At 41.5% G+C, this 23,615-nt stretch overlaps 1 protein-coding gene across 1 annotated transcript in view; it reads left to right on the forward strand.

The window, feature by feature from the left end:
* Positions 1 to 23,363, forward strand: part of Tmem260 (transmembrane protein 260) — a 61,566-nt gene extending 38,203 nt beyond the window's left edge. Inside the window, exons 10-16 of the mRNA XM_051177099.1 lie at positions 1,327 to 1,496; positions 7,956 to 8,127; positions 11,234 to 11,382; positions 14,997 to 15,173; positions 16,984 to 17,037; positions 18,444 to 18,534; positions 21,195 to 23,363. Of these exons, the coding sequence (XP_051033056.1) occupies positions 1,327 to 1,496; positions 7,956 to 8,127; positions 11,234 to 11,382; positions 14,997 to 15,173; positions 16,984 to 17,037; positions 18,444 to 18,534; positions 21,195 to 21,449 (1,068 nt within the window). The 3' untranslated portion in view covers positions 21,450 to 23,363. The remainder of the gene's footprint in view (positions 1 to 1,326; positions 1,497 to 7,955; positions 8,128 to 11,233; positions 11,383 to 14,996; positions 15,174 to 16,983; positions 17,038 to 18,443; positions 18,535 to 21,194) is intronic.
* The last annotated feature ends 252 nt before the right edge of the window (positions 23,364 to 23,615 follow it).

Consider the following 23,615-nt stretch of genomic DNA (forward strand, 5'->3'; position numbering starts at 1 on the left):
AAAAAAAAACCCAATGTAGATTTAATAATTTTGTATCTGCATTCTTGGAAATATAAAAACAGCTGCATTTTGTCTGGAATTCCTTCTAGAATAGCAAAAGAAATATGTGTTGAGCAAGGAGGAAAAGGAGCTCCTATCCTGTCTTCTTATGTCACCTTTCTTAAGTCTGTGAAAACAAGCATGATTCTTGTGTTTTTCCTGGCAGCCATCTCTGTGACTGAGATAAGGTTTTTTGTTTGTATTTTGTTTTGTTTGAGACACTCTATTGTGCATGGTTCTCAGCTTTCCTAATGCTGTGACCATTTAATACTGTTCCTCATGTTTTGCTGACCCCCAACCATAAAATTATTTCGTGGCTACTTCATAATTGTAATTTTGCTACTGTTATGAATCATAATGTAAATATCTGGTATGCGGGGTATCTGATATGTCACCCCTGTGAAAGGGTCATTTCAACCCCAGGAGTCATGATCCACAGACTGAGAACTGCTGCTATAGTAAATTCACTATCTTCCTGCCTCAGTTTCCTGAGTGCTAGGGCCACAGTCAGAGCCACCTCCCCTGCTTCTGTTAGTTCTCACGCTAGAAACTATAGATGTCAAATAGCCCATTTTTGAAAGCTGATCCTACCTGGTCGTTTGTGTGTATGTTCATGTATATGTTCTTCTTGAGCATCTAAGCTTTGAACCAAGTGAGAGAGAAGCTAAGCTACTCTAAGCTGGTTGGTGATCACCGTTATCACTGAGGAAGCTGTGGTTGGAGAGTGCAACTTCTTCCTGTGAGCAGTGCGCTCCCATCATGCTGTCTTCTAAGACAGACAGTCCTAGCCACCACTCACAAGCAGGGCTGCACACCATTCGGCCCTACCAACTAGAGCCCCTGGGAGAGTGCACTGTGGACCACCAGTACTTCTTGTGGGTGACTCACTTGCAACAGAAACAGGAAAAGAGAATGCTATGTTGGCCTGGCAGAAGCTGCCAGTTCTCTTATAGGATTAGTCCTCTTCATCCTACAAAGACATCAGGGAAGTGTGTAGGGAAAGCAAGTGTTTCTCCCTAGAGTAAAGCAGAGCATTTCTTTTTCACCCACAATGCTGGAGCAGAGATGATGCCTGTAGTTCTGAGGTGACTGTGTAAGCAAATTAGGAAGGAGGGACATTGGAAAATAAATTGACCTAAAACTGGGCTAGAGAAGTGAATTAACAAGGCCTAATGATAATAGGTGTAAGCAGCTAAGTATACGCGATGAATGTTTTTAGATTATGTAAGTTCCAATTGATCATTAAACCTGTCAGCTGGACACACTGTCTGCTTGTCTCTTTCCCAGGTGGAACGATTCTGGATGCAGAGCAATGCAGTGGTGGCAGTTCTTGCTGGGCTCGGTTTGGCCACACTTGTGTCTGAGACTAACCGAGTGCTGAACCGCAATGGGGTTCAGTGTCTGGAGTGGCTGTCAGCAGCTCTTTTTGTAGCTTATCAAATATACTCAAATTACAGGTAACAACATATAGTTACTTTCTGAAAAGTAGTACTTAACACGAGAGATATTTTCCTATGTAATTCCAGGACTTTTTTTTCCCTCTGACTTCTAAGATGAGTGAAAACAGCTGAGTGTGATGGCTGGCTGTAAAGCTCTGGTGTTTGTCACCACACCACTGGCAGTGGTGTGGATCAAGGCCATTGTAAATGAGTGGAAGCCGTGCATATAGACTATGTGTTTTCCTCTAAAGAACTAAAGAAATACAGTGAAGATTCTAGAGTCTATATATATATAATTAAAATACCCTTAGATGGAAAAATGAAAAGATTTAGGGTTCTTGTGGGTCACTTTATGCTCCAAAATTTTCATCTTTTGAGTAATACCTGAGTAATTCCTTCATGTCCACCCTGATTTTTTAAATGACCCACTGTTCATTAAAAATGTAATTAATGTTCAGTCTCCACGTATCTGTGGCTTCTGTAATTTTTTTGCATTGATTTCTAGGTTTATTATACTGTGATCTGGTATATATGAGGGGTTTTGTTACTTTATATTTGATAAGTCTTGACTTATGGTCTGGATTATGACTTATTTTGGAAAAACTTCCATAAGTTGCTGAGCTGAATATATATTATGTTTCTATTGCCATATATCTGTTAAGTCCATTTGATCTGTGATGTGGTTTACTTGTGACATTTCTTGTTGGGTTTTATTTTGGATGATCTGTCGGGAGCAGTCTTTGTGGAGCTGCAATCGGAGCCAAGTGGCTCCAAGTCTGTACCTGGGTAGAGGAGTGTGGATGAAAGAAAGGCTAGCTATAGACGATAAAGAAAGAGAGAGAGAAAGAGACAGAATAAAGGTCAGGAGGGCAGATCAGTCAATACTGAAATGCCACGAGTTTATATTTCGACACTCTTATATACCATAACCAAAAAGTGGAACACAGTATCATGTATATGAAACAAACAGACTTTTCTTCCTCACTCATTCCAAGGGTTCAATAACCACACCTTAGCTCTAACTTCTTGTCCCCTAGCCTTGAGGTCAGGAGTAGCCGTACCTCAGATTCAACTTCTCCTTCCTTAGCCTTGACAGTCAGGAGTAGCCACACCTCAGATTCAGGTCTGTTATTTAGACTAAGACGGCCCAAACATCCTTCTGTAGCCACTCCTTTGACCTTTAGGTCTTATGACTTGCTGACAGCTTTGAACTCTGTCCTTGTGCCAAGATGAAGTGCAGCCATCTTATGGGCACCCACAATGATCTATTTAGTGGTGGCAAAGGGATATGGAATTTTGTAGTGTCATTGTCTCTGAACTTTTATGTCCATTAATGCTTGTTTTTGAAATTGGGACTTTCCCCAACCTTTGATGTCTGTATATTTACAGTTGTCCCATTATGTTGATAGATTGCTCTCTATTAATCATCAGTAGCCATCTTTATCTCTTCTGGGTAATTTGGGTTTGAAGTCCACTTTGTTGAACATCAAGATAGCTATTCTAGGTTGTTTGTTTTTTCTTTGCTTCCATTTACTTCCATCCATTGGCTCTGTCTGTAAGTGACTTTATCAGTGTGTCTTCTGTCACTGCATATTAGGCAGTCATGAACTACATTAGTTTGTGCTTGCCTTCAAATTTCTTTATTTCTCCATCAATTTTATTTATTTATTTTTTGGTTGTTTGGTTGGTTTTTTGAGACAAGGTTTCTTTGTGTATCCCTCACCCTCTCTGGCTGTCCTGGAACTCACTTTACAAGACCAGCTAGTCTTGTAACTCAGAGATCACCTGCCTCTGCTTCCCAAGTGTTAGGATTAAAGGTACATGCTACCATCATTTTTAAAGGCCGCCTCTGCTGTATATAGCAATTTTGCTTGCAGTTACTTACTTTAGGAATTTGAAAGCTATGGTCCCATGCTTTCCTGGCTTTGAGGGCTGTTGATGAAAGAGCTGGTATTATTCTGATGGTTCTCCCTTTATGGATGAGTTGGCATGGCGTGTTCCCTTTACAGCTTTTTTTTTTTTTTTCCATTGCTTCAGTTTGGACATACTGCCTTTAATATGTGTTTAAGAAGTTCTTCTTCAGTCATATGTACATGGGTCCTTAATGCTTCTTGTGTTTGGATATCCACCTCTCTCTAGATTTAGGAAATGATTTATCAAATAAGTTTTCCATATCTATATCTATATTATTTCATCTCCTCCTTCTAGCTTGTGGACTCATAAATTTGACCTCTTGATTGTATCCCAGAGTTTGTGGATATTATGGTCATGTTTGTTTTTTTCCTTATTGATATTTGAATGCCATATTTAATCAACCTTGACTTCTTTTTCCAATAGAACTTTTTTGGCTTGGGCTGGTGATGTTTTCCAGCATGCTTTTATTTGATTCATTGACGTTTTCTCTTCCAGCCTTTCTACTTGTTTTCTTTCATAGCTTACCAAATCTGTTTGCTTGCTGACTTTTTCTTCCATGTTGCTCCTTTCTTATCCCTTTTGCTTACTTCTTTCCTCTGGGTTGCTAACTTTCCTCTCTAGGTTTGGATTAAATTCTTCTGCTTGTTGGTGTCTTCTTTTGGATCACGGTTGTTATCAGAGAACTTCTGAAATGTTTACCTGGCATTTCACTTATCTCAATTCCTTTGAGTTCACTAGTGGAGGGATTACGATCTCTTGGGGGGTCATATTGTTTGTTTTGTTCCTTTCTTTTGTTTTGTTTTGTTTTTTGTTTGTTTGTTTGATTGATTGTTTGTTTGTTTTGTTTTTCCAAACAGGGTTTCTCTGTATTGCTTTGAAGCCTGTCCTGGAACTAGCTCTGTAGACCAGGCTGGCCTCGAACAGAAATCCACCTGCCTCTGCCTTCCAAGTGCTGGGATTAAAGGTGTGTGTCACCAAAGTCCAGCTGGGTCATATTGTTTTGATGTTCATGTTTCTTGCATTTCTGCAATGGATTTCTATAGCTATTGGTTTGGATATCTCTTCTGGATTTGGGGAGGATCTTATTGAGAAGCCTACTTTTGAAGACTCAGTCCTGGGTACCACTTAGTGAGACAGCAACAAACTGCTATAGCAGCAACATCATCAAACCATACAGAATATATAAAAAATTTAAAAACTGCTAAGTCCATGACAGCATTGCCAATTACTCCAGGCCTGAAAATGGCAAAACTATGGAAAATTGACAGTAAAGAAAAATTATTTAGAATGAGTGTGGAAATAGTAAAAGAAGGAATCCAAGGAGAGAGAAAAGGGCGGGGCAAGAGTGAATAGAAGAAAGAAGGGAGTGGAGGAGAGCGATGTTGGGAAGAAGAGGAGAAACGGCAGCAGAGATTCCTTGGTACCGAAAAAGCCTAGACAGAAATTAGACAGATGTGAAAAAGGGTAAAATAAAACATAAGAAAATGCTTTTGCTTTGTTTTGTGATGAGACATGGTTTCCTTGTGTAGCCCTGCTGTCCTGGAACTAGCTCTATAGACCAGACTGGCCTTGAACTCACAGAGATCCACTTGCCTCTGCCTCCTGAGTGCTGGGATGCAAGGTGTGTGCTACCATTGCTGGCTGAGAATGTTTTAAAACCCAGTAGTGTAAACAGAGGGAAAGAGTTAGAGGAGATAAAAAAATAAACTAAGAAAGAGAAAAATGTGCTGCGCCCCCCCATGGGAAAATATGTTTTAAAAAAATTATATGAATGCTTAAAGGATGATAACAGATCAAAATATTTAATTTTTTTTTGGTTTTGGGTTTTTTTTTTTTTTTTTTTTTTTTTTTTTTTTTTTTTCAAGACAGGGTTTCTCTGTATTGTTTTTGAGCCTGTCCTGGCACTCACTCTATCTCTATAGACCAGGCTGGCCTCGAGCTCACCTGCCTCTGCCTTCCAAGTGCTGGGATTAAAGGCATGCGCCACCAACGCCCAGCTCCAAACATTAAAATATTTTGATTACATTGTATTTTATTTATTTCTGATTGGGAGGTGGTGATATGCACATGCCACAGCATGAGTGTGGAGGTTAGAGAACTTGAAGGTTTTGAGTTTTCCCTTCCATCATATCTTAGAGTACCAGGGGTCAAACTCCGGTCATCCAGCTTGGCAGCAAGTTCTTTGCCCTCTGAGCCATCTGGCCAGCCTGTTAAAAATGTTTGAAAATTCTTAAAATACAGTAAGAATCTTGCTAAATGTGTAGGAAAAAAAGAAAAGAACCACAGGGGTTGGGGGCAAGGTGTGTTACAACAGCTTCCTTTGGGGTCCTTGAGAATTGGAGACTTCTACTTATGCATGAGGCAGGGGCCATTTGAACTTGTGGGCTCCCTTGTTTCCTTATTTATGCTGTGGAGGAGTCTGTGTTGAACAGGTGTCCAGTGTCCACCAGAGCTGTCCTCACAGCGGCCATTTTCCTTCTTTGTGTATCAGGGCCCTCTGCTGGCCACACTTGACTTTGCATTCTATGTGCTGGGAAGATTCCCTCGCCTGAGCCTCCCTAGATGATGCTCCTGGAGGCTGGAGTGTGGGAAGCAGCCACAGCACTGACATGACCACAGGCAGAGGGGTCACCTCCCTACTTTCACAGCCTCCTGAGTTTGAGTCCCCTGCTGGAGGGGTACAGCTGTGGGTATCGTGTACACCCCGGAACCTCAGCGTTCTCAGGCTCTATAGCAGTGAACAAAGATGGGTAGCTCTAGATCTTGACCTCCCTGGCACCTCAGACTTGGAACAGGGAAATTCTGTTGGTGGGTTCTACCCATGACACAACATGCTCACTCCCTCCCACCCTCCCCATCCTCCTTCCCCACCAGTCCCAGCCTCCCCAGCCTCCTGTCATTCCCCCCTTCTGCTGTCAGTGTCTGTCCGTCCCTCCTCTTGTCCACAACTACCTTTCTCGCCTTCTCTCACTCACAGCTTGTGGCAGGTCAAATGAAGTCTCCTGACCTGTAGCCCTCAGGGAAGCTCAGAATTTTCAGAATGGACTCTCTGTCACGGTGTCCACCAATGCTCTTTGAGTCGTACCGTTTGACAAAATGGGGTTTTTCTTCTTGGCCAGCTAGTTTGCTGGGGGAATTACAGTCTTCCAAAACCTCACTCCTGGATGGGGCTCATGAGGGCTGTGGGCCTTCCTGAGGCAGGCTACCAGGTTGTGCCTGGCTTACCTTTGCAAGTACCTTCTGAGGCCCCCTCCCATATCAGGGAGTTGAGTGGCCAGAGCTGTTCTGCTAGCTTGTGTTGCTGGGCTTCTTTGCTTCTGCCCTTTTTCATGTGGGCTACACATCCCATCAGAGGTCCCAAGGAGAAGCTGTTAAGCCACATATGTCCCAACCTTATTCAACCCGACCTCAGTCTCTTGTGCCCACCTTCTCCAGGCTCAGATCTTTGATGGATGTCCAACCTCAGCAGCAGTGATGTGCCTTGTCTGTTTTTTTTCTTTTATTTGCCCCCAGAGAATGGAATGAGTAGCAACTTTCTGGGTGACAAAATGTGAGGTATCACTAGCAAAGTAAAGGATCTTCCTGGTAGCAAACAGTCATTGCTGTATGCTTTGCAAGGGCAGGGGTGGTGCTCTGTTTAAAAAAGCTTCTTTGCCTTGTGACATCCTCTTAATGAAAAGTGGATGGTAGAAAGACAGGGAGTTACAGGGAATCCCATCTCCTGGTTTTTGTTTTCTTGTGTTTTTCCGCTTTCTCTCTTCTCCTGCATACTCTGAACTCATTCACCTTTCCTTTGTTGAGAAAACACACTTCATTCTTGAGAAGAGCTGTGCTGCAGTGTTAGCATAGCATCGGTAGGTGATAGCTAAGGGGCTGCAGACAGCTCAGCAAATGCACTCACCTCCTTCTCAGTGTTCTCATCCCTGGGGAGAGATGGGGGAAGGTGGTGCACATGCCATTGTCGCACAGGTGCATATCAACTCTTGTCAGAAATAGCAGATTTCCTATCCTGCGTGTATTTCCTCCTTTGGAGGAGATGGGATTAAGATGAAATTACCTTAATTCTACGTAGTCAGAAACTACTTTATAACTGAGATTGGATTACTTGGGGTGGAGAATTACACATGACACAGGCTACTTGCTTTTCATGCACGTGATTGTAAATTGGTGGCAGAAATGCAGTGGGCTTTTCTCCTTTCCTTTCACTTAGCACCTCTCTAAAAAGGCTGAGATGATGCTGGGCATGGTTGTTCTTGCCTTTACTCGGGAGGCAGAGTCAGGCAGATCTCTGAGTTCGAGGCCAGCCTGGTCTCCAAATCCAGTTACACAACAGCCAGACCTGCGCAGAGAAGCTCTTTCTCAAATAAAATAAACAAAAATCTGAGCTAATGAGCTATTCTCCCAAGTGGTGTGCCTTCCCAGAGAGTGCTGGTTGGATGTGGCATGAAGTGTGGACACAGAGGGAAAGGAGGGAAGGGAAAGCATAGAGAAGGAGCCAGGCCTCTTAAAATTGTGCAAATGTACTGCTGATTTAATTTGCTGAAAAAAATCTTTTCCATTTAGCATTTGTGACCAAAGAACCAATAATGTGATCGATCAGTTTGCACGAAACCTTCTGAACTCCATGCCTCGTGATGCAATCATCTTACTCAGGGGAGATTTGCCAGGGAATTCTCTCCGTTACTTGCATTACTGTGAGGGGATGAGGCCAGATGTTTCCCTAGTGGATCAAGAAGTAAGTATAAGAAAAATATCCTCAGCATAAAGCAACCTTTAACCACATCATTCACAGTGGCATATGCCTGTGTATGCCTGTGACTTGAGTCCAAGATTTTGAAACTAGTCTGGGCAAACAGTATGATCCATCCACGTAAACAGATAGATAAGCATGTTTTTAAAAATATGGTTGAGCAAACTTTTCATAATAATTATTTTTGTGTGTGTGGGTTTTCTATGGGGAGAGGAAGTAATTTTTTTTTTCTTTTGAGAGCGTCTCATAGTATAGACCAAGATGACCGGGTTTTCTCTGTACTCCTGCCTTGGCCTCATAGATGCTGGGATTACCAGTGTACACCACCAGCTGAAATCCCTTTTAGGATGGTTAGCTCACAGTTCTGTTTATTTGGAGCTAATTTATAACTTGTTTCTTCATCACTTAATCTGTTTTATCAATATGCCTTATCTTAGAGTCAAGTAATAGACTAGGTTGTTTATCTTTAACCAGTTCATCAAGCAAATAACATTGCACACTGGCCTACATATGAAAATTAAATTAATTGAATATAAAAAATGTGGGCAAGTAAACGTTTCATTTAAATTGGAAATGATTAATTATAACACAGCTGTAGAATTTTTATATAAACTATTGATCCTCCAACAGAAATGTGTTAGAGGGAGCTTGTAAGAATATGATGTCTGAGCAGAATAGAGGTGGTTCACCTTTTAAGATCACCCCTGACTGCTCTTTCAAGGGATCCAGATTGGATTCCGAGCACCCATCTATACAATTTCACACAGTGTGCATATGAGCAGTTTGCTCAGGTGTGAGCTGTACAGACACGCAGACTTGAGCATCAGTCCCAATTCTGAAATCTAGGTCTTGTTGATGACTTAGTATGCACTCCCGTTGTAAGCACTGTTTGAAACAGCAGCTGGTGTGGTTGGATTTCAAAGAACATCACGCTCTGATTAAGGTCCTCATGGTGTCACTTCTTGGATATGTGATGAGACAAATGATTGTTCCTCTGAGAACTTCTGTTTGCTTAGTCATAGATGGAAAGATGCTTTTGAATGCTGGAAACAGAGTGCCCAACTAAGAGCAGTTTAAACTGTGGCACTTCTGTGTCACAGAGCAAGTAATCTGGATCGAGGAGGTTTGGGGACTGATGATGCAAACAGTGATGTCAGTGGTCTTATAGTTTGCTTTCTGGCTCTGTGATAAAACACTGACCAAAACCAAGTTGGGAGAGGAAAGTGTTTCCTTGGCTTATAGGTTATAGTTCATCACATCGAGGGAAACCAAGGCACAAACTCAAGACAGCTGTAGTAGAGCCCACGGACACACAGCTTACTGGCTTACTCTCCATGGCTGGCTTCCTCTGCTTTCTTACACCACCTAGGACCCACCTGCCCAGGGCTGGTACCACTCATAGTGGGTTGGGCCTTCCCACATCAGTCATTAATAAAGGAAATGCACCAGCCTGATGATGGAAGCTATTATCCTTTGAGGGCCCCTTTTTCCAGGTGACTCTAGTTCATGTCCAGTTGTCAAAAATTAACCAGCACAGATACCTAGTTTCAAACCTCACATCCTCAAAGCAGGATGCTTCTTGGCCTGTTGGCATAGCTCTCCACTGAGAGTAACATTTTTTCAGAGCTCCCAAAAACTTAAGCAATTTAGTTCATACTGCCCACTTCTAAAACACTCATTAGCAAAGGTGAATCACTAGGCCTGAGCACATTGCCATCTCAGAGTTGATTACAATTGGGAATGTTTTTGTAAAAAGAGGAGATAGTCGCTATCAATGGGCCAACAATGGTATCTAATAGAATTATAATATGGTTATTATGAGAATTATCTGAGGTGTATTAAGTTCATAGCATATTGCTCTATTGATGTGGATAACCCCAAGCACTTAAACTATTCTTTGGGTTGTATAATATATGCATTTAAAATTAATTTGTCATTTGTTAATTGAATGTTACACAAGGTAAGTAAAATATAAGCACGATTGATTAGACTATCATATTCAAATGTAAACAGGAGTCTTTTCTATGAAAATACAGAACTACGTATATAATTAAGAAAAGTGATTTTTTTTTCTGATAGTTTATTTTAATGAAAGCACATGTGAATCTAATTGTGGTGACACATACCTGTAGTCTCATTCAGTTCTCAGGAGCCACCAGTAGGAGGATCAAGAGTTTGAAGCCATCTGGTTGGGTTGGCACATGCCTTTAACCCCAGAACTTGGGAGACAGAGACAAGCAGATCTCTGTGAGTTCAAGGCCAACCTGATTTACAAAGTGAATTCTAGGCCAGCCAGGTCTCAACAAATCAAAACAAAAAAGTTTGAAGTTAGCATATGTCACCGGTGAGATAATCTTTGTAATTAAAGTCCCTGCCTCAAAAAGTCAAACCAAAATTTAAAAATGCATAAGGATATGTGATTAATTGGGGGCTACTAATAAATTCAGATAATTTAGCCAAAAAGATTTTCAGCTTTGAGGCCTAGGTTATTATATAATTGAGCTTCCCAAGGCCAGTGATTATAACTTATTTTTTATAAATGAGCAACACTTAAGATGAGTGTAGTAATGCACATGTATATATTTTGTCTAGGTTATTTGGTCTGTCCATCAAAGATATTTTAACTGCAACTAAATAATTGGAACACTGTTGTGTGCTATGCAGTGTGCTAGGTACTCAGAGATGAAAAGGTACAGTCCCTTCCCTCTGGGAGCTCAGGCTAGTGAGGAGTAGGCCTAGAGTTATACCCGAGGTAGCTACAGAGGCTGGGGAGGTGGAAGGGCGTCCCTTCCCAGCGCCGTCTTTGCTGGTTCTGAGAATCGAGTCCCATTCTCTAAGATTGGGGATCATCATGGAAGTTGGCAGATGCATGGAGGTGAAGTGGATCCAGGGTAGTGTTCATCTCTTAAGCTATAAAGCCTAAGAAGTAAGTCATTTTTGCAGGCATAGCAGTGCCATAGTCCTCAGTTTGCCTGAATGTATTTTTTTCCAATTATTTAATGAGTATATCTATATTTTTGAACCTTTCCATGGCTGTTGGTGAACCTGATACTTTGCAACATGTGTTCACTCCTTGTGATCTCTCTGACAGATGATGACTTATGAGTGGTATTTACCCAAGATGGCAAGACATCTACCGGGAGTGCACTTTCCTGGGGACCGGTGGAACCCCGTGGAAGGAGTATTACCGAGTGGAATGGTCACATTCAATCTTTATCACTTTCTTGAAATGAATAAACAGTAAGCATTCTTTTCATAATAGCTTTTCTAAAATCGTAAGCTTTTCTAAAAATTGTTTCTGAAGCAGCTGTGCCTCATCCAAAAGACCAATTTTCTACCTATTTCCCTGCCACCAGTGAGATTATCTTTGTAATTAAATTGAATATCTGTGCATAAATGAAGCCAGGCAGAAATAAATGTTATTGTTCTGGGTAAAAGAAAAAATAAAGACAGATTAGCAAGAACAGCAAATAAGATCTTAGCACAATCCTGAGAAATTGGAGATGTGCCTGCCTACTTGAAATCGTTGCAGGTGTATCGCAAGCAATTACGGTTCCCTCCTGATCAGCACTGTGGCCCTTTTAAGTGTAAAGCATTTTTTTTTCCAGGAATAATCACTATATAAAAATAGCATAAGCATTTTTATGAAGGATAAAACATTTTTATAAATAAGAAAAACACCTACAGTTTATGCTAGCTGAGGGTAAAATAAGAGAATTGTCAATTCTGTACTTGAGAACATAAAGTGATTTGTAGTTCGGGTCAAGACTAAGTGAGTCCTTGGTGGTGAATCCTAGCATTGCTTCTGTCTGAGATGCTTGAGATTGTCCCTAGCTTGAAAAAGAAGCATTTAGATCATGTTTTATATTTTCTTGTGAAGAGAGCTTAATTTTCCTTTTTTCATATAAATTCCAATGTCAAGTTATTCTTTGGTAAGGACACAAAATGTAGTTTTTCAGTGTGCTACTGAGCCTGTCATCAGTGGCTCATGGAGTGATAGGAAGGGGATGGTAGGTACAAACGTGCTGTGAGATGTGCAATAAATTATTATATTCACAAGTATGATGTAACAAGCCAATAGCATTCCCAAACTGGCATTTTTGTGAGTTTCATTTAATTCTGCTTCAAATATTTGCTCTGTTATAGCTTGTGTTAGCCCTGGCAATAAAAACGTAAGTGAGGCTCAGGTCCAGATCCCAGTGGGCCATGGTCTAGTTGGCTGCATACAGTGATGTGAATGTAACTAGCCAGGGTGTGGGAAGTTCTTCACTAGCAAGTGTGACACATGCTGTATGTGCCTACTAAATAGATTATTTGACCATATAGACTAAGCATTCTGGGAACATAGACAAGAAGCCATTAATTTTGCCTATGGTTATTCATTCAGCATATATTAAGAAATGAGAGTTGGGATTGCAGGAATGGCTCAGCAGTTAAGAGGATTTACTAGCTGCTCTGCTAGAGGACCTAGAAGAGGACCTTGAGAACCTAGTTCAGTTCCCTGTTCCCAGCTTACAGTGGCTTATAACTCTGGGTCCGAGGGGTCTGAAGCCCTCCTCTGGCTCACAGGAACCCTTACACACAGGGACACACACACACACACACACACACACACACACACACACACACACACACAATACACATAAAAAGAAAAGAAATGAGAGTCTAACATGATCCAAGAACAATATTGTAGAAATAATCACAGTTCCCTGGGAAATAAGGCTCTACAGAAAAACTGTCAAGGGCATATTTGTTGTCATTTTGAATTCTAGTTGCTTTCAGCATTGTTACTCATTTACATACACATGTACATGTGGAGAAGATAATCCAGCTTCTTTTACCTCACATGTCCTGAGCATTTCCCATCGATTCAATCTTATAAATTCATGGGATGAGTTTCACAGATAATGGAGAGATTCATTTTCCAAACAGTTTTGTTATAGGTAAGTGCTTGACAAAGGAAACAGAGGTCCAACCCAGTGCAGTCTCAGGCAAGGGCTGTCTGTCACTGAGCACCCTGCTCTAAGGGTTGATGAAGTTTTGTTAGATTGAGGTATTGGGTGGGGAGAGCTGCTCAGCCCAGTTGTCACACCCACATGTATTCATGTACTTCTCCATCCTGGTGTCTGAACTGGGGTTTGGGCACACTTGAGGGATTTGATTCCTGGTAGCATCCAAGCAGCTGTTTTCATTAGGTCACTGTGTAAAAGGAGAAAGATTAAAACAAACCAGAACACACACCAGGGCCATTAAATGTTTTTGGTGGCTTTGTCCTTTGGCCAGGATAGAATTGCCAATAAAACCAAGACAATTTCTGGATTCTCAGCCCTCATCTCTGTCTAACCAGTTTTTCGCCTTTCACATGACTACCCAGAAACTTAGGTAGTAGGTTTGCACAATTGGGGTATGGCCAACTGTGTAGATTCCCTGTAGAGTAAGAACTGTGCAATGCATAGTGAACTCAGGGTTCAGAGGTAAGCCAGGAGCTCACAAACAGCTTTATGGGATTGCTCTATTGATCTCAATATTTAGTCACTCCAGTGTTTTCCAGTTCCCTGAGGCCTACTTTCTTCATACTTTGTGCCAGAAAACTTTCATTTTTTGCTGTCTCCCTTCCCGTGATTCTTGTCTATATCAGGCATCAGGCAGAGCCCAAACTGCTCCTGGAATTTAAGGTTTGGGTTCCTGACCAACCACCACTACCATCACCACGCTGCTGCTAACCCTCAACTGCCTTAGCCTTGTCCCCATGCCTCAGGACAGGGAAGTCATCCCCAACACATACACACACACACACACACACACACACACACACACACACACACACACACACACACACACACCTACCTTCCAGCCTCAGCGTGGGAGCTCTCTGTCCATCCCTCTGGTTTCAGTGCTGGAAGGAGAGAGAGGATGGGCTACCTGCTGGTTTGGTTTTGGGTTTGTTCCTGGTCCTGCTGGTCATTTCCAAATGAGGGCCCTCAGATGGCTGCTGCTGGGTTCTTCTAGAGCCTGGCTGAGGGCTGCATCTTCCCCAGAGTGGCCTGTCTCTTTGGAGACTCAGCTTCAGGTCAGACGCCACGTGTGGCTTTCGCCAGCTTGTGACCAGGCAGAGGCAGTTAAGTGTGAGGAGAAATACGAAATCTAAGATGACAAATATGTTCTTTCAAAGTTAGCAAAGTCATTTACTTTCAAATAACTTCTAATGTTCTGCTCCTTTTTCATTCTGCTTACCAACCACAAATAAGAAGAAAACAGCTGTTTAAACCATTTCTGTTTCTAACTTTTGTAGGCTCTAAGGTTCCTAACAGTTATTCAAATCTGATTAATTTAATTCCAGCCAGTATTTATTATGTGTTAACCTCATGCTGAGTGGCTTTCAAAGTTAATGCAGGGACAGAGTGCCTATCCTCAGGATGCTTCTAGGCTTCTCAGGGAGACTTACAAATGCAAATAATAAGCATAGAAATGACAAAAGAGATAATAAAGTACAACAGACGTGTGGGGAATAGGGCAACGTCTAATTCTACCTGTAAAATAAGAAGGGATGTCAAAGAAAGCATTTGTTTACATGTGACACAATGCCATGGCAGTGTTCCTGGTGGTAAGGCCCCTGTTTTAGAATGAGAGGCAGGAAGACCTTTCTCATACATTTGTTTGTTCCTTCTGCAGCTTTCTGTTTTGTTTTGCTTCATTTTACAGTAAATAAATTTCATGCACTATACTTGGGAAAGATTTAAATAAACCAACATGTTCACAAAATGGCCTATAAATAACTAAGGTTTATGGAGTCCAAAATGATCAGTGAACTAGAAATGTAACATTTAGAATCTGTGCTTTTTTGTTTTGGATAGAAAAGAAGCATTTGTTTGCATAGGAATCCATGAAGGTGACCCAACTTGGAAAAGGGATTATTCACTTTGGCCATGGGGATCTTGTGACAAGTTGGTTCCTTCAAGGATTGTATTCAACCCAGAAGAGTGGATTAAACGCACCAAAAGTATCTATAACTGGACTGAGGAATATGGAAGGTATGAACAGCAGGTGTGTTTTTAGGCAGCTATCTGTTTTGTATTTCTAAAAACAAAAAAGGCTACATTTTGAGTTCTTTTTTGTGGTTTTGAGTTTAATGACAAGTTCTTACTATACAGCCTGACTTCAAATTCAAGGTCCTACTGCCTCAGCCCCCCCAGTGCTGGGGTCACAGGCCTGTCCCCTGCCTCAGCTTCCCAATACTACAATCACTGACCTGTCCCTTGACTCAGAAACCCACAGCCCTAGTGCTGGGGTCACAGGCCTGTCCTCTGTTTTAGCCCCCTGTCCCCCTCCCCCGGTGCTCGAGTCACAGGCCTGTGCCACCACACTTGGCTCTTTAGATGCCTTTTAATTTTAATGTTCAGCTTTTTTATTAATACCATTTTCTGCCCACAAAATCATAAAACATCAAAGGAAAAGATGGCTTCTTTCTTCTTCTGTCTAGGCAATCAGGAAAGTAGGGTTGTGGGTGAGTGGGAGTTTGATGCATGGCACCTTCTTCTTTGAGGCCATGACCCTGCATAGTCCAGCATCCTATATCTTATTATGCTTTGAGTGGAAGGAACTCCACTGCCATTAAACTCTGGGAGGCAGTCTGTTGACCAGGTTGAGTTCCATATGTGTGAACTTGCTGTTCCTTCTGCAAGAATGCTGTCACAATTTTATCATGTAGTTCAGTGATACAGCACTTCCCTAACATGTGATTGGAGTGGAATATTCAGTCCCCAGCACAAAAATAAAAAGACAAATAGTTTCTGTAAGAAAGGCTGTTTGAGAACCTTTTTCTGTGGTTGTTTGTTATCAACCTTGTTATATTGCTCAGGTAATTATTCATCTCTTCTTGAGCATTTCTACATAAAGTTTACCCTTACCTATAGAATACAATCCCATTGAGACAAATGCCCCTATTATCTGTTTTTTTTTAATTATGAATAATTGAAGTGGAGAAATGGTTCATTGGTTAAGAGCCTATACTGTTCTTATACAAGACCCAACTTTAGTATCCAGCATCCTCTTCTGGCTTCCACAGCCGCCTGAACTGATGTACATACCACCCCCCCACCCGCACAGTTAAATAAAAATGTCTTTAAATTAATGGATTCTTTACCACCAGATAGCCTTTTGTTTATAATTCATGAGCAAGAGGAAAGATCATATTAAAAATGCTATGAAGGTTTTTTGAGACAATATGAGCCAACAGCACATTGTTGAATAGTTCATAAGAAAATTTGAGAAATAACAGTCTGCTGGATATGGTGGTATATGCCTCGGCTTCCCAGACTCAGGAGGTCAAGTTAGGATTGTAAGTTCAAGACCATCCTGGTTTACATAGTGAAAATTACATTTTCTTCAGATAGCTGTGAAGAATACATGTACATGTAATTCTGTAGCTCCACTCTGCTTAAACAGATACATGAGAAATTTTAATTGTAAATTTCTTATCTTAATTTTTATTATAAATTTTTAATTATAAAATTCTGGCTAGCAGTTGTTTGGCCAGAATTCTTCAAGCAACCCTAGCCCAGCAGGAGTGTAGTGAAGCTTCTCTTCACACATGCTCTTGGCTAAGTCCTAGTGTGGCCTGTGCCTCACTTTGTCACCTCATAGGCTCAGGGACAGCTGCCCAATGCCTGCAGCCTCTTCTTTTTGTCCTCTGCTCCCATGAGGCACGGCTAAGATTTCGTAGGTACACCTACTGAAATGAGAAACTTTTTGGTGTTATCATTATAAGATGATAAAGCAGACATCCTGTATTCACCATGCATTGTGGCTGATGGAGGGTCACTGTTTTTCTTGTAACTACAGGTTTGATCCATCTTCTTGGGAATCTGTGGCCAATGAGGAGATGTGGCAAGCAAGGTGACTGATCCTCATTTTAGTACTAATATGACAAAGAAAGAGCCCATGGCACTTTTTTCATTCTGGGAATATAGACAAGTGGAAATAAAAATAATTTAAGGGCTGTTATTTTTTTCAGGACATTGTGTTGTTATGTGTGCATAATGTCATCTCATCTTCAAAACCCATGAAGCTCTGTTCTCTCCATTTTATAAAAACGAGGTAGATAGATTTCTGAGAGCACTTAATGACAGTGATGGAATCCAAAGCTCAACCTAACTCTGAGGCACTCCTCTCTCTGATTGATACTTGTGCTCCAGCTAAGCCAGGGGATGTAGGGGAGGCAGGATGGAATTGAGCATTAAAGCCCTGTTTGCATTTGTGCCATACCAGTCTGTTATTATCAAAGCATCAGTTAGTACTTACCAGAGGCCGGACCCTGTGCCTGGGCAGAAGCTACTCATGAGTAGGACCCACAGGTTGGAAAGGGAACTATTTTCTATAAATTATTCTCTGGTCACCACATTTGAGATAGCCGTGCAGATTCACACAGACACAAAATAAATAAATGTAAAAAATTAACATCAGTAAACTTCAGCCAAAACATTAGAAAGGGGTCCCTTGTACATATGCAAAAATATATTGATGCCCAATCTATTTCAGAGATTATGTTCTGAGAATTGAGTCATGTTATAAAGCATTTACACATGTTTAAAGATTTATTAAGAATTATATGGGGCTGGAGAGATGGCTCAGTGGTTTAGAGCACTGACTGCTCTTCCAGAGGACCAGGGTTCAATACCCAGCACCTACAGGCAGATCATGGCTGCCTGTAACTCCAGTTCCAGAGGACCTGACACCCTCACCCAGACATACATGTAGGCAAAATACCAATACACATAAATTTAAAAAAAATTAAAAAAAAATAAAGAATTACAAAGAAATATAGCTTCTTGGGCCAGCAATACAGCTCAGCAGGTAAAGGTGTGTCAGTGTGAGTTTGATCATCACTACCTTATGGTTGAAAGAAAAAACTGATTCCTGAAAGTTGTCCTTTGACTTCTATATTTACACTGTAGTACATGTAACCCTGTGTCATACCACCACACACACACACAAAAAAAAACTAATAAAATGTAATAGTAATTTTTTAAATAAATAAATATAACTCCAATATAATTAGTACAAAATAGCTGTACTATAGTTTGGTTGTTGAGTGAGGGCTGTGCCTTGGGGGCTTTGGTGTTGAGTGTGAGCGCTGTGTCTTGGGGGACTTTGGTGTTGAGTGGGAGCGCTGTGCCTTAGGGGGCTTCTGGATTGTTGTTGGCTGAGTAAATTTCCATGCACACAGGAGAATAAAGAATGCACAAAAAAGGGGTGTTATGCTGTAATATGATTCTAACGAGAGTTCTTCCTCCCATTCCCAGGATGAAAACACCATTCTTCATCTTTAACCTGGCAGAGACTGCCAAGGTGCCTCAGGATGTGAAAGCACAACTCTACATGCATGCATATAAAGTATGTTGTTTTGTTGAAGGGCATCCTGGGAGGTGGAAGAGACTACAGTAGAGACAGGTGTGCAACTGAGGTTTTAGTCTCTGGTGTCCAGCTTATCTTGAGCATTATAGAGCAGCATATTTGGATAAAATATTCAACTTTCAACTGTGTCATAAGCAATGTTTAAGGTAGAGGGTCGTGGTAATCATAATAACATCCCCATTCCACAGTGCCTGTGCCACTACCTTCTGTGGCAAAAGGCACTCTGGGTATGCTTGAGTTAAAGGACTTGAGATCAAGCTTATCCTGGGTTAGCCAGTTGGGCCCAGTATGATCACAGGGGCTTATAAAAGGCAGAGCAGAAAGAGAGAGATTTGCATGGTATCCACTGACCATGGAGATGGAGAAAGGCTGTGAGTTATAGCTGCAGAAGATTCTGGAAACTAGGACAAGTTCTGCAGCGCTCCAGGACTACAGCCCTGCTGATGTGTCAGCTGCTCACCCAGTGCTCACACCTGGGCTGTTTTTAGCCAGGGTCTGTGTCTCTTCATAGCAACACCAAGAATAAACTAATGTGGCTTTACTAAAACAAGTTCTGCTTGTCACTCTGGACAAAACCCTGACTGCTCAGGAAATGATAGGAGTACTGAGGACACAGAACCAGTCTGTGTTTTGCCTAACCTTGGGAAGCCTAACACCTTCCCACAGCATAGCTGCTCTCTCCTCGGGAAAGGCACACAGAGAGGCTTGTAGTAGCACTGTTTTGACAAGGCTATAGTTTCCTGTGACTTTTAATACTGGCCTCTTCTAACACTGCAGACATAGCCAGTTGGCCTTGTAGAAACATATCCTGGTAAGGTACATGCATACAGAGCTCAGACCCTGCATACGTGAGCAGCCAAGTTCCTCCTCTCTGGACTACTAGGCTTCTGCTCAGCTTGCTTGCTGCTGAGTTAAAGCAGCATGGGATCCAATTGGCATGGCTTATTTTGCTCCTAACTTTTGAACATTAACTCACTTTTATTCCTTCTTCTGCTCGATACCATATATTGTGTTACATATGGACTTGTCTCGGCTGTCACAAAGGTAGCAGGCTACAGAAAGGATGTTGAGGATGATCCACTCCATAGTCACACATAGTCTTATATGTGCTGACAGAAATGCCATGGGTCCCAGGGAGCTGACCCTATGCCAGGGAGAGATGTCATGAGGTGCCATGTGGGACATCAGGATGAGCTACCCAAATAGATGGTAGAGCAAGAGAGTGACAGGAGGGAGGCTGGGCTATAAGGAGGCAGCCCCAGGGGCAAAGACAGAGACGTCCAGGGCACCCCACTCAAGGACAGTGAGGGAGTTGATTTTGGAAGGCAGCATGTAGAGTTCTGTCTGGCAGCTAAGAGAGTCTGAGTCTAAGCTCACTCTAACATAAATGTCAGCTGTGAGTAGCCAGTGCTAAGGGGAAACTAGGAACTTGAAGACAGATAGGTTTTTTTAAAATCTCCAAGGAACAGTCACAGGCTGTAGAGTTCTTGACAAGGACTCTGTCTTCCAGTGGGCATCCATTTGGCTGCTGTGGAAGAGATAGGAAAAGATAATATAATTAGCCTGTGTCTGTCCTCACTCTACTGGGACACTCCAGTTACTCAGTGCTAACATGACTGTGAAGTTCCTAAAGAAGGAAGCATCATGTTCCTCTGTGCAAACTAGTGTCCACTTACCTGTTTATTTGTTAAATGTTGCTGAGTTCCCTCTGGAAAATTCATTATCAAAATTCTGGACCACTGGTAAGATGGCTCAGTAGGTAAAGGTACTTGCTAAAAAACCTGAGGACCTGAATTTGATGCCCAGAACCTACACAGTGGTGGGGGGAGAACCACCTCCCAGAAATTGTCCTCTGACTGTGTACTGTGGCACGCATGCACACACACACACACGCACATACACACACACACACACACACACACACACACACACACACACACACACACTAAATGTTGTAATTCTACTTGTATCAATTAATATTGCCTCTGCAGTTGGGAAATAAAAATTCTGTGTTTCTGTGGTTCATGTTTTGGCTGTGAAGATGGTAAATTGTAGGGTGTTGTGAAGATTCTCAACATTGCCCTTTTAGGGAATCTCTCGATTCTGTTGTACCAATACACTTGCTAACAATGGAATTGTCTGGATTAGATCATTGCTAACACTACTGTTGTTTCATGTAGAGAAAAATCCATATCAATAATGTGAAACAGAAGTTTAATTCTGCCAAGTTCTTTTTCTACACTGTCTATTAGAGACAGATTTTTTTTTCCAGCAGCTAAATTTAGAGGTTTAGCCACTTGGCCTGTAGAGTAAATAGCTTTCCTTCAGTTAGAACTAAATCCTTTCCCAGAACATCTTTCTGGAGGAAGAGCACTTTGTCCTGACACAGTGTGTCTTGAGGTCCTGCAGCATCCAAAGCCCCAGAAGCAGTTTTAGATGAAGCACATTTGCCTCCTGCTACTGTAGTAATTACGTAGCATCCCTGTATTTTCTGCATGGCCTGGCAATGATTAGATTTTTACTGTAGGCTGCTTGGATTTTTTTCCCCCTTGTGTTATTAATTCCTCTCTGTTCTCTGTTTTTGAAACAAGAAAATCTGTCAAGGTAACAATGGAATGCCAACATTTGCTGTCTTCCAGCTTTATAAGGAGATAGTGTACCTACGAGAGGAACACCCAGTGAATTGGCACAAGAACTATGCCATCGCCTGCGAGCGGATGCTGCGCCTTCCAGGGACAGACGCAAAGCCTGAAGTCCTGCTGTCTGAAACCATCAGACATTTTCGTCTCTATACTCAGAAAGCACAGTCTGACCCACAGCGAGCAGACATTATAGCTGCTCTCAAGCACCTCAGAAGAGAACTGCAAAGTCTAAGAAATACAAAAAAGGTCTGAGCCAGCAAACAGTGGCAGCCTGCATGCTGTTCTGCTTCCAGAGTTGCTGAAAGCTTTCCTTCAAGAAAAGAAGTTGTATCAAAAAAGTAGAAATCTCAGTTATCTCCTGGGTATAATAATGTGTACAGTAGAAATTAGCATTTCCTTGAGAAGCATTCAGAAACATCTACAGTCTTTATATAGCAACTGTAGGTTCTAGATGAGAAGGAACTGTCTCCACAAACCTAAAACATGTCTGAGTCTTTTGAGGTCTGTAATTATTGGCATCCATTTAAAAAGGTATTTTTTTAAAAAATAATATTCATTCCAGACCAAAGGCATTTTCCATTTGCTGCAAGTGAGATGGTCTCTAAAAACAATTCTTGGTATACCTCATAAGAATTCCTTTTTTCTCTAGTTAACTATAATTGTTAGAGTCTGAAACTTTATACTTTACACCAAGTATATGATTCTTTTTTGAACTTTTGAGTTTTATCATCTTCATTCTGCAGTCACTGAAAAGGAAAGCTAATTTCATGTTTGCTTATTTCATTTGTAGAAACAGGCAAATGAAAGGGCATTTAACATGTCCTTAATTAATTTCATATTTATGTTTTACTTCTATTTAGATTCACAGATCTAGACCCAGTAATTAGTAGGTAGCTGGCTGCCTGCATGCACAAAGCGGTGTGGGCAAGAGTGGGGGTGGGAAGGTTGTTCAATAAATTCATTTTTGTTACAGGCATCTTTTATACATATTACTAAAGGGAACATAGTAAGAAATGCAAATAATAATAGTTCTTTATTTTATTATGACAGTTAATTAATAGCAACCTGTTTTAATGAATAAAGTCACTCAGAGTCCTTCAGCACTTCCTAAGTAGAGGCCAGAATCTGTAGGGATTCTTTCCCCCGATTGTATAGCTCCTAGACTCCAAGCACTATATAGGCTCCTGTATAGAAATGCTCACTAATGAAGAGGGAGGGCTAGAAGCTTGTCTGCATTCAAAGATCACTGGTGAGTCATTCAGCAAGAAAAGGCCCCTTACCAGGAATAGTCACAGTTCCGTGGCATTGTACTAGCAAAAGGGTCTGATCAAAGGTCTCCCGTGGAGCTTGCATGGTTCCCTTTCATACTACGACCATAATTAAAACCACTAATTCTCTTTTAAAATGCTGCAGGATGCCATGTAGGCATCTGTCTGGAGTGTCCTTTGTGATGTCATAAGCTGTTAAGGACCAGTGCCGAGGGCTTTTGAGTGAAATGCCAGTCATGAAGGTGCTTCAAGACAAGGGTGCCTCTAAAAGCTTGACAGGGCCTTGACTGCACAATTCGAGCTGAATTTGCCCCTTGTCAGCTGCCAGTAAATAAATCTCAAAGGGGGAAAAGCTGAAGTTTCATTACCTGATCCATGGGGCTTTGTTGGTTTTGGCATCACACAGGGGAAGCTCTTGCCCCTCCATTCTCTGGGTTTGAAGATGTCCATTGGAGCCTGCAGTGCCTGGACAGGGTTCAGAGCGGAACCTTTTGAAGAGTGTCAATAGTTGTAACAGTTCAGCTGTTAGGAAGACAAATACATGGAGGAGCTCATTAATCCGCTTTTGGCTCTCGGTGCCTTTTGCCCTTTTATCACAGCCTTATTAGGCTCCTGCTCATCTTGAACCAGAAAAAACTGAATTGAAGTTGTTGAGTACTAATTGGCAAAGACTTTAATCATGGGCCAAGAACTTTCACTGACTTGAAAGTAACTTCTCCACAGGGAAGAGCCAGAAACCTGGTTTACCTTAAAACAAAAACCTGTTGGAGCTCAGTGTGGTGTGAAAATTGAAGGAAGCCTCGATAAATTGTCTAAGTCTATGCATTCGAAAAAATATGTAAGATTATGATTTTCACTGTTCTGGGAGGACAATAAAATTCAAACATTTCTTAAGAAAGTCTTTATTGATTCAGGAAAAATTGCTTGAGTATGTGTGGTGACCAAGTTTGTTTCTGAGCATCCGGTTGCATGTAGGATGGTTCACCTAAGAGTCTACACATTCATGCAGTATTCAGAACCTTAGTGAAAGGGACATATTCTATCAGTAGCCTTATGAATGGCAAGGAAGGCACCTACCTTTTAAACATGTGTCAGCATACAGGCCTGCCAGCTTCTGAGTGTGTTATTTGGTATTTGTGCAGCAGTGACT

This window comes from Phodopus roborovskii, unplaced genomic scaffold, assembly GCF_943737965.1.
Source record: "Phodopus roborovskii unplaced genomic scaffold, PHOROB, whole genome shotgun sequence".
Taxonomy (NCBI): Eukaryota; Metazoa; Chordata; class Mammalia; order Rodentia; family Cricetidae; genus Phodopus; species Phodopus roborovskii.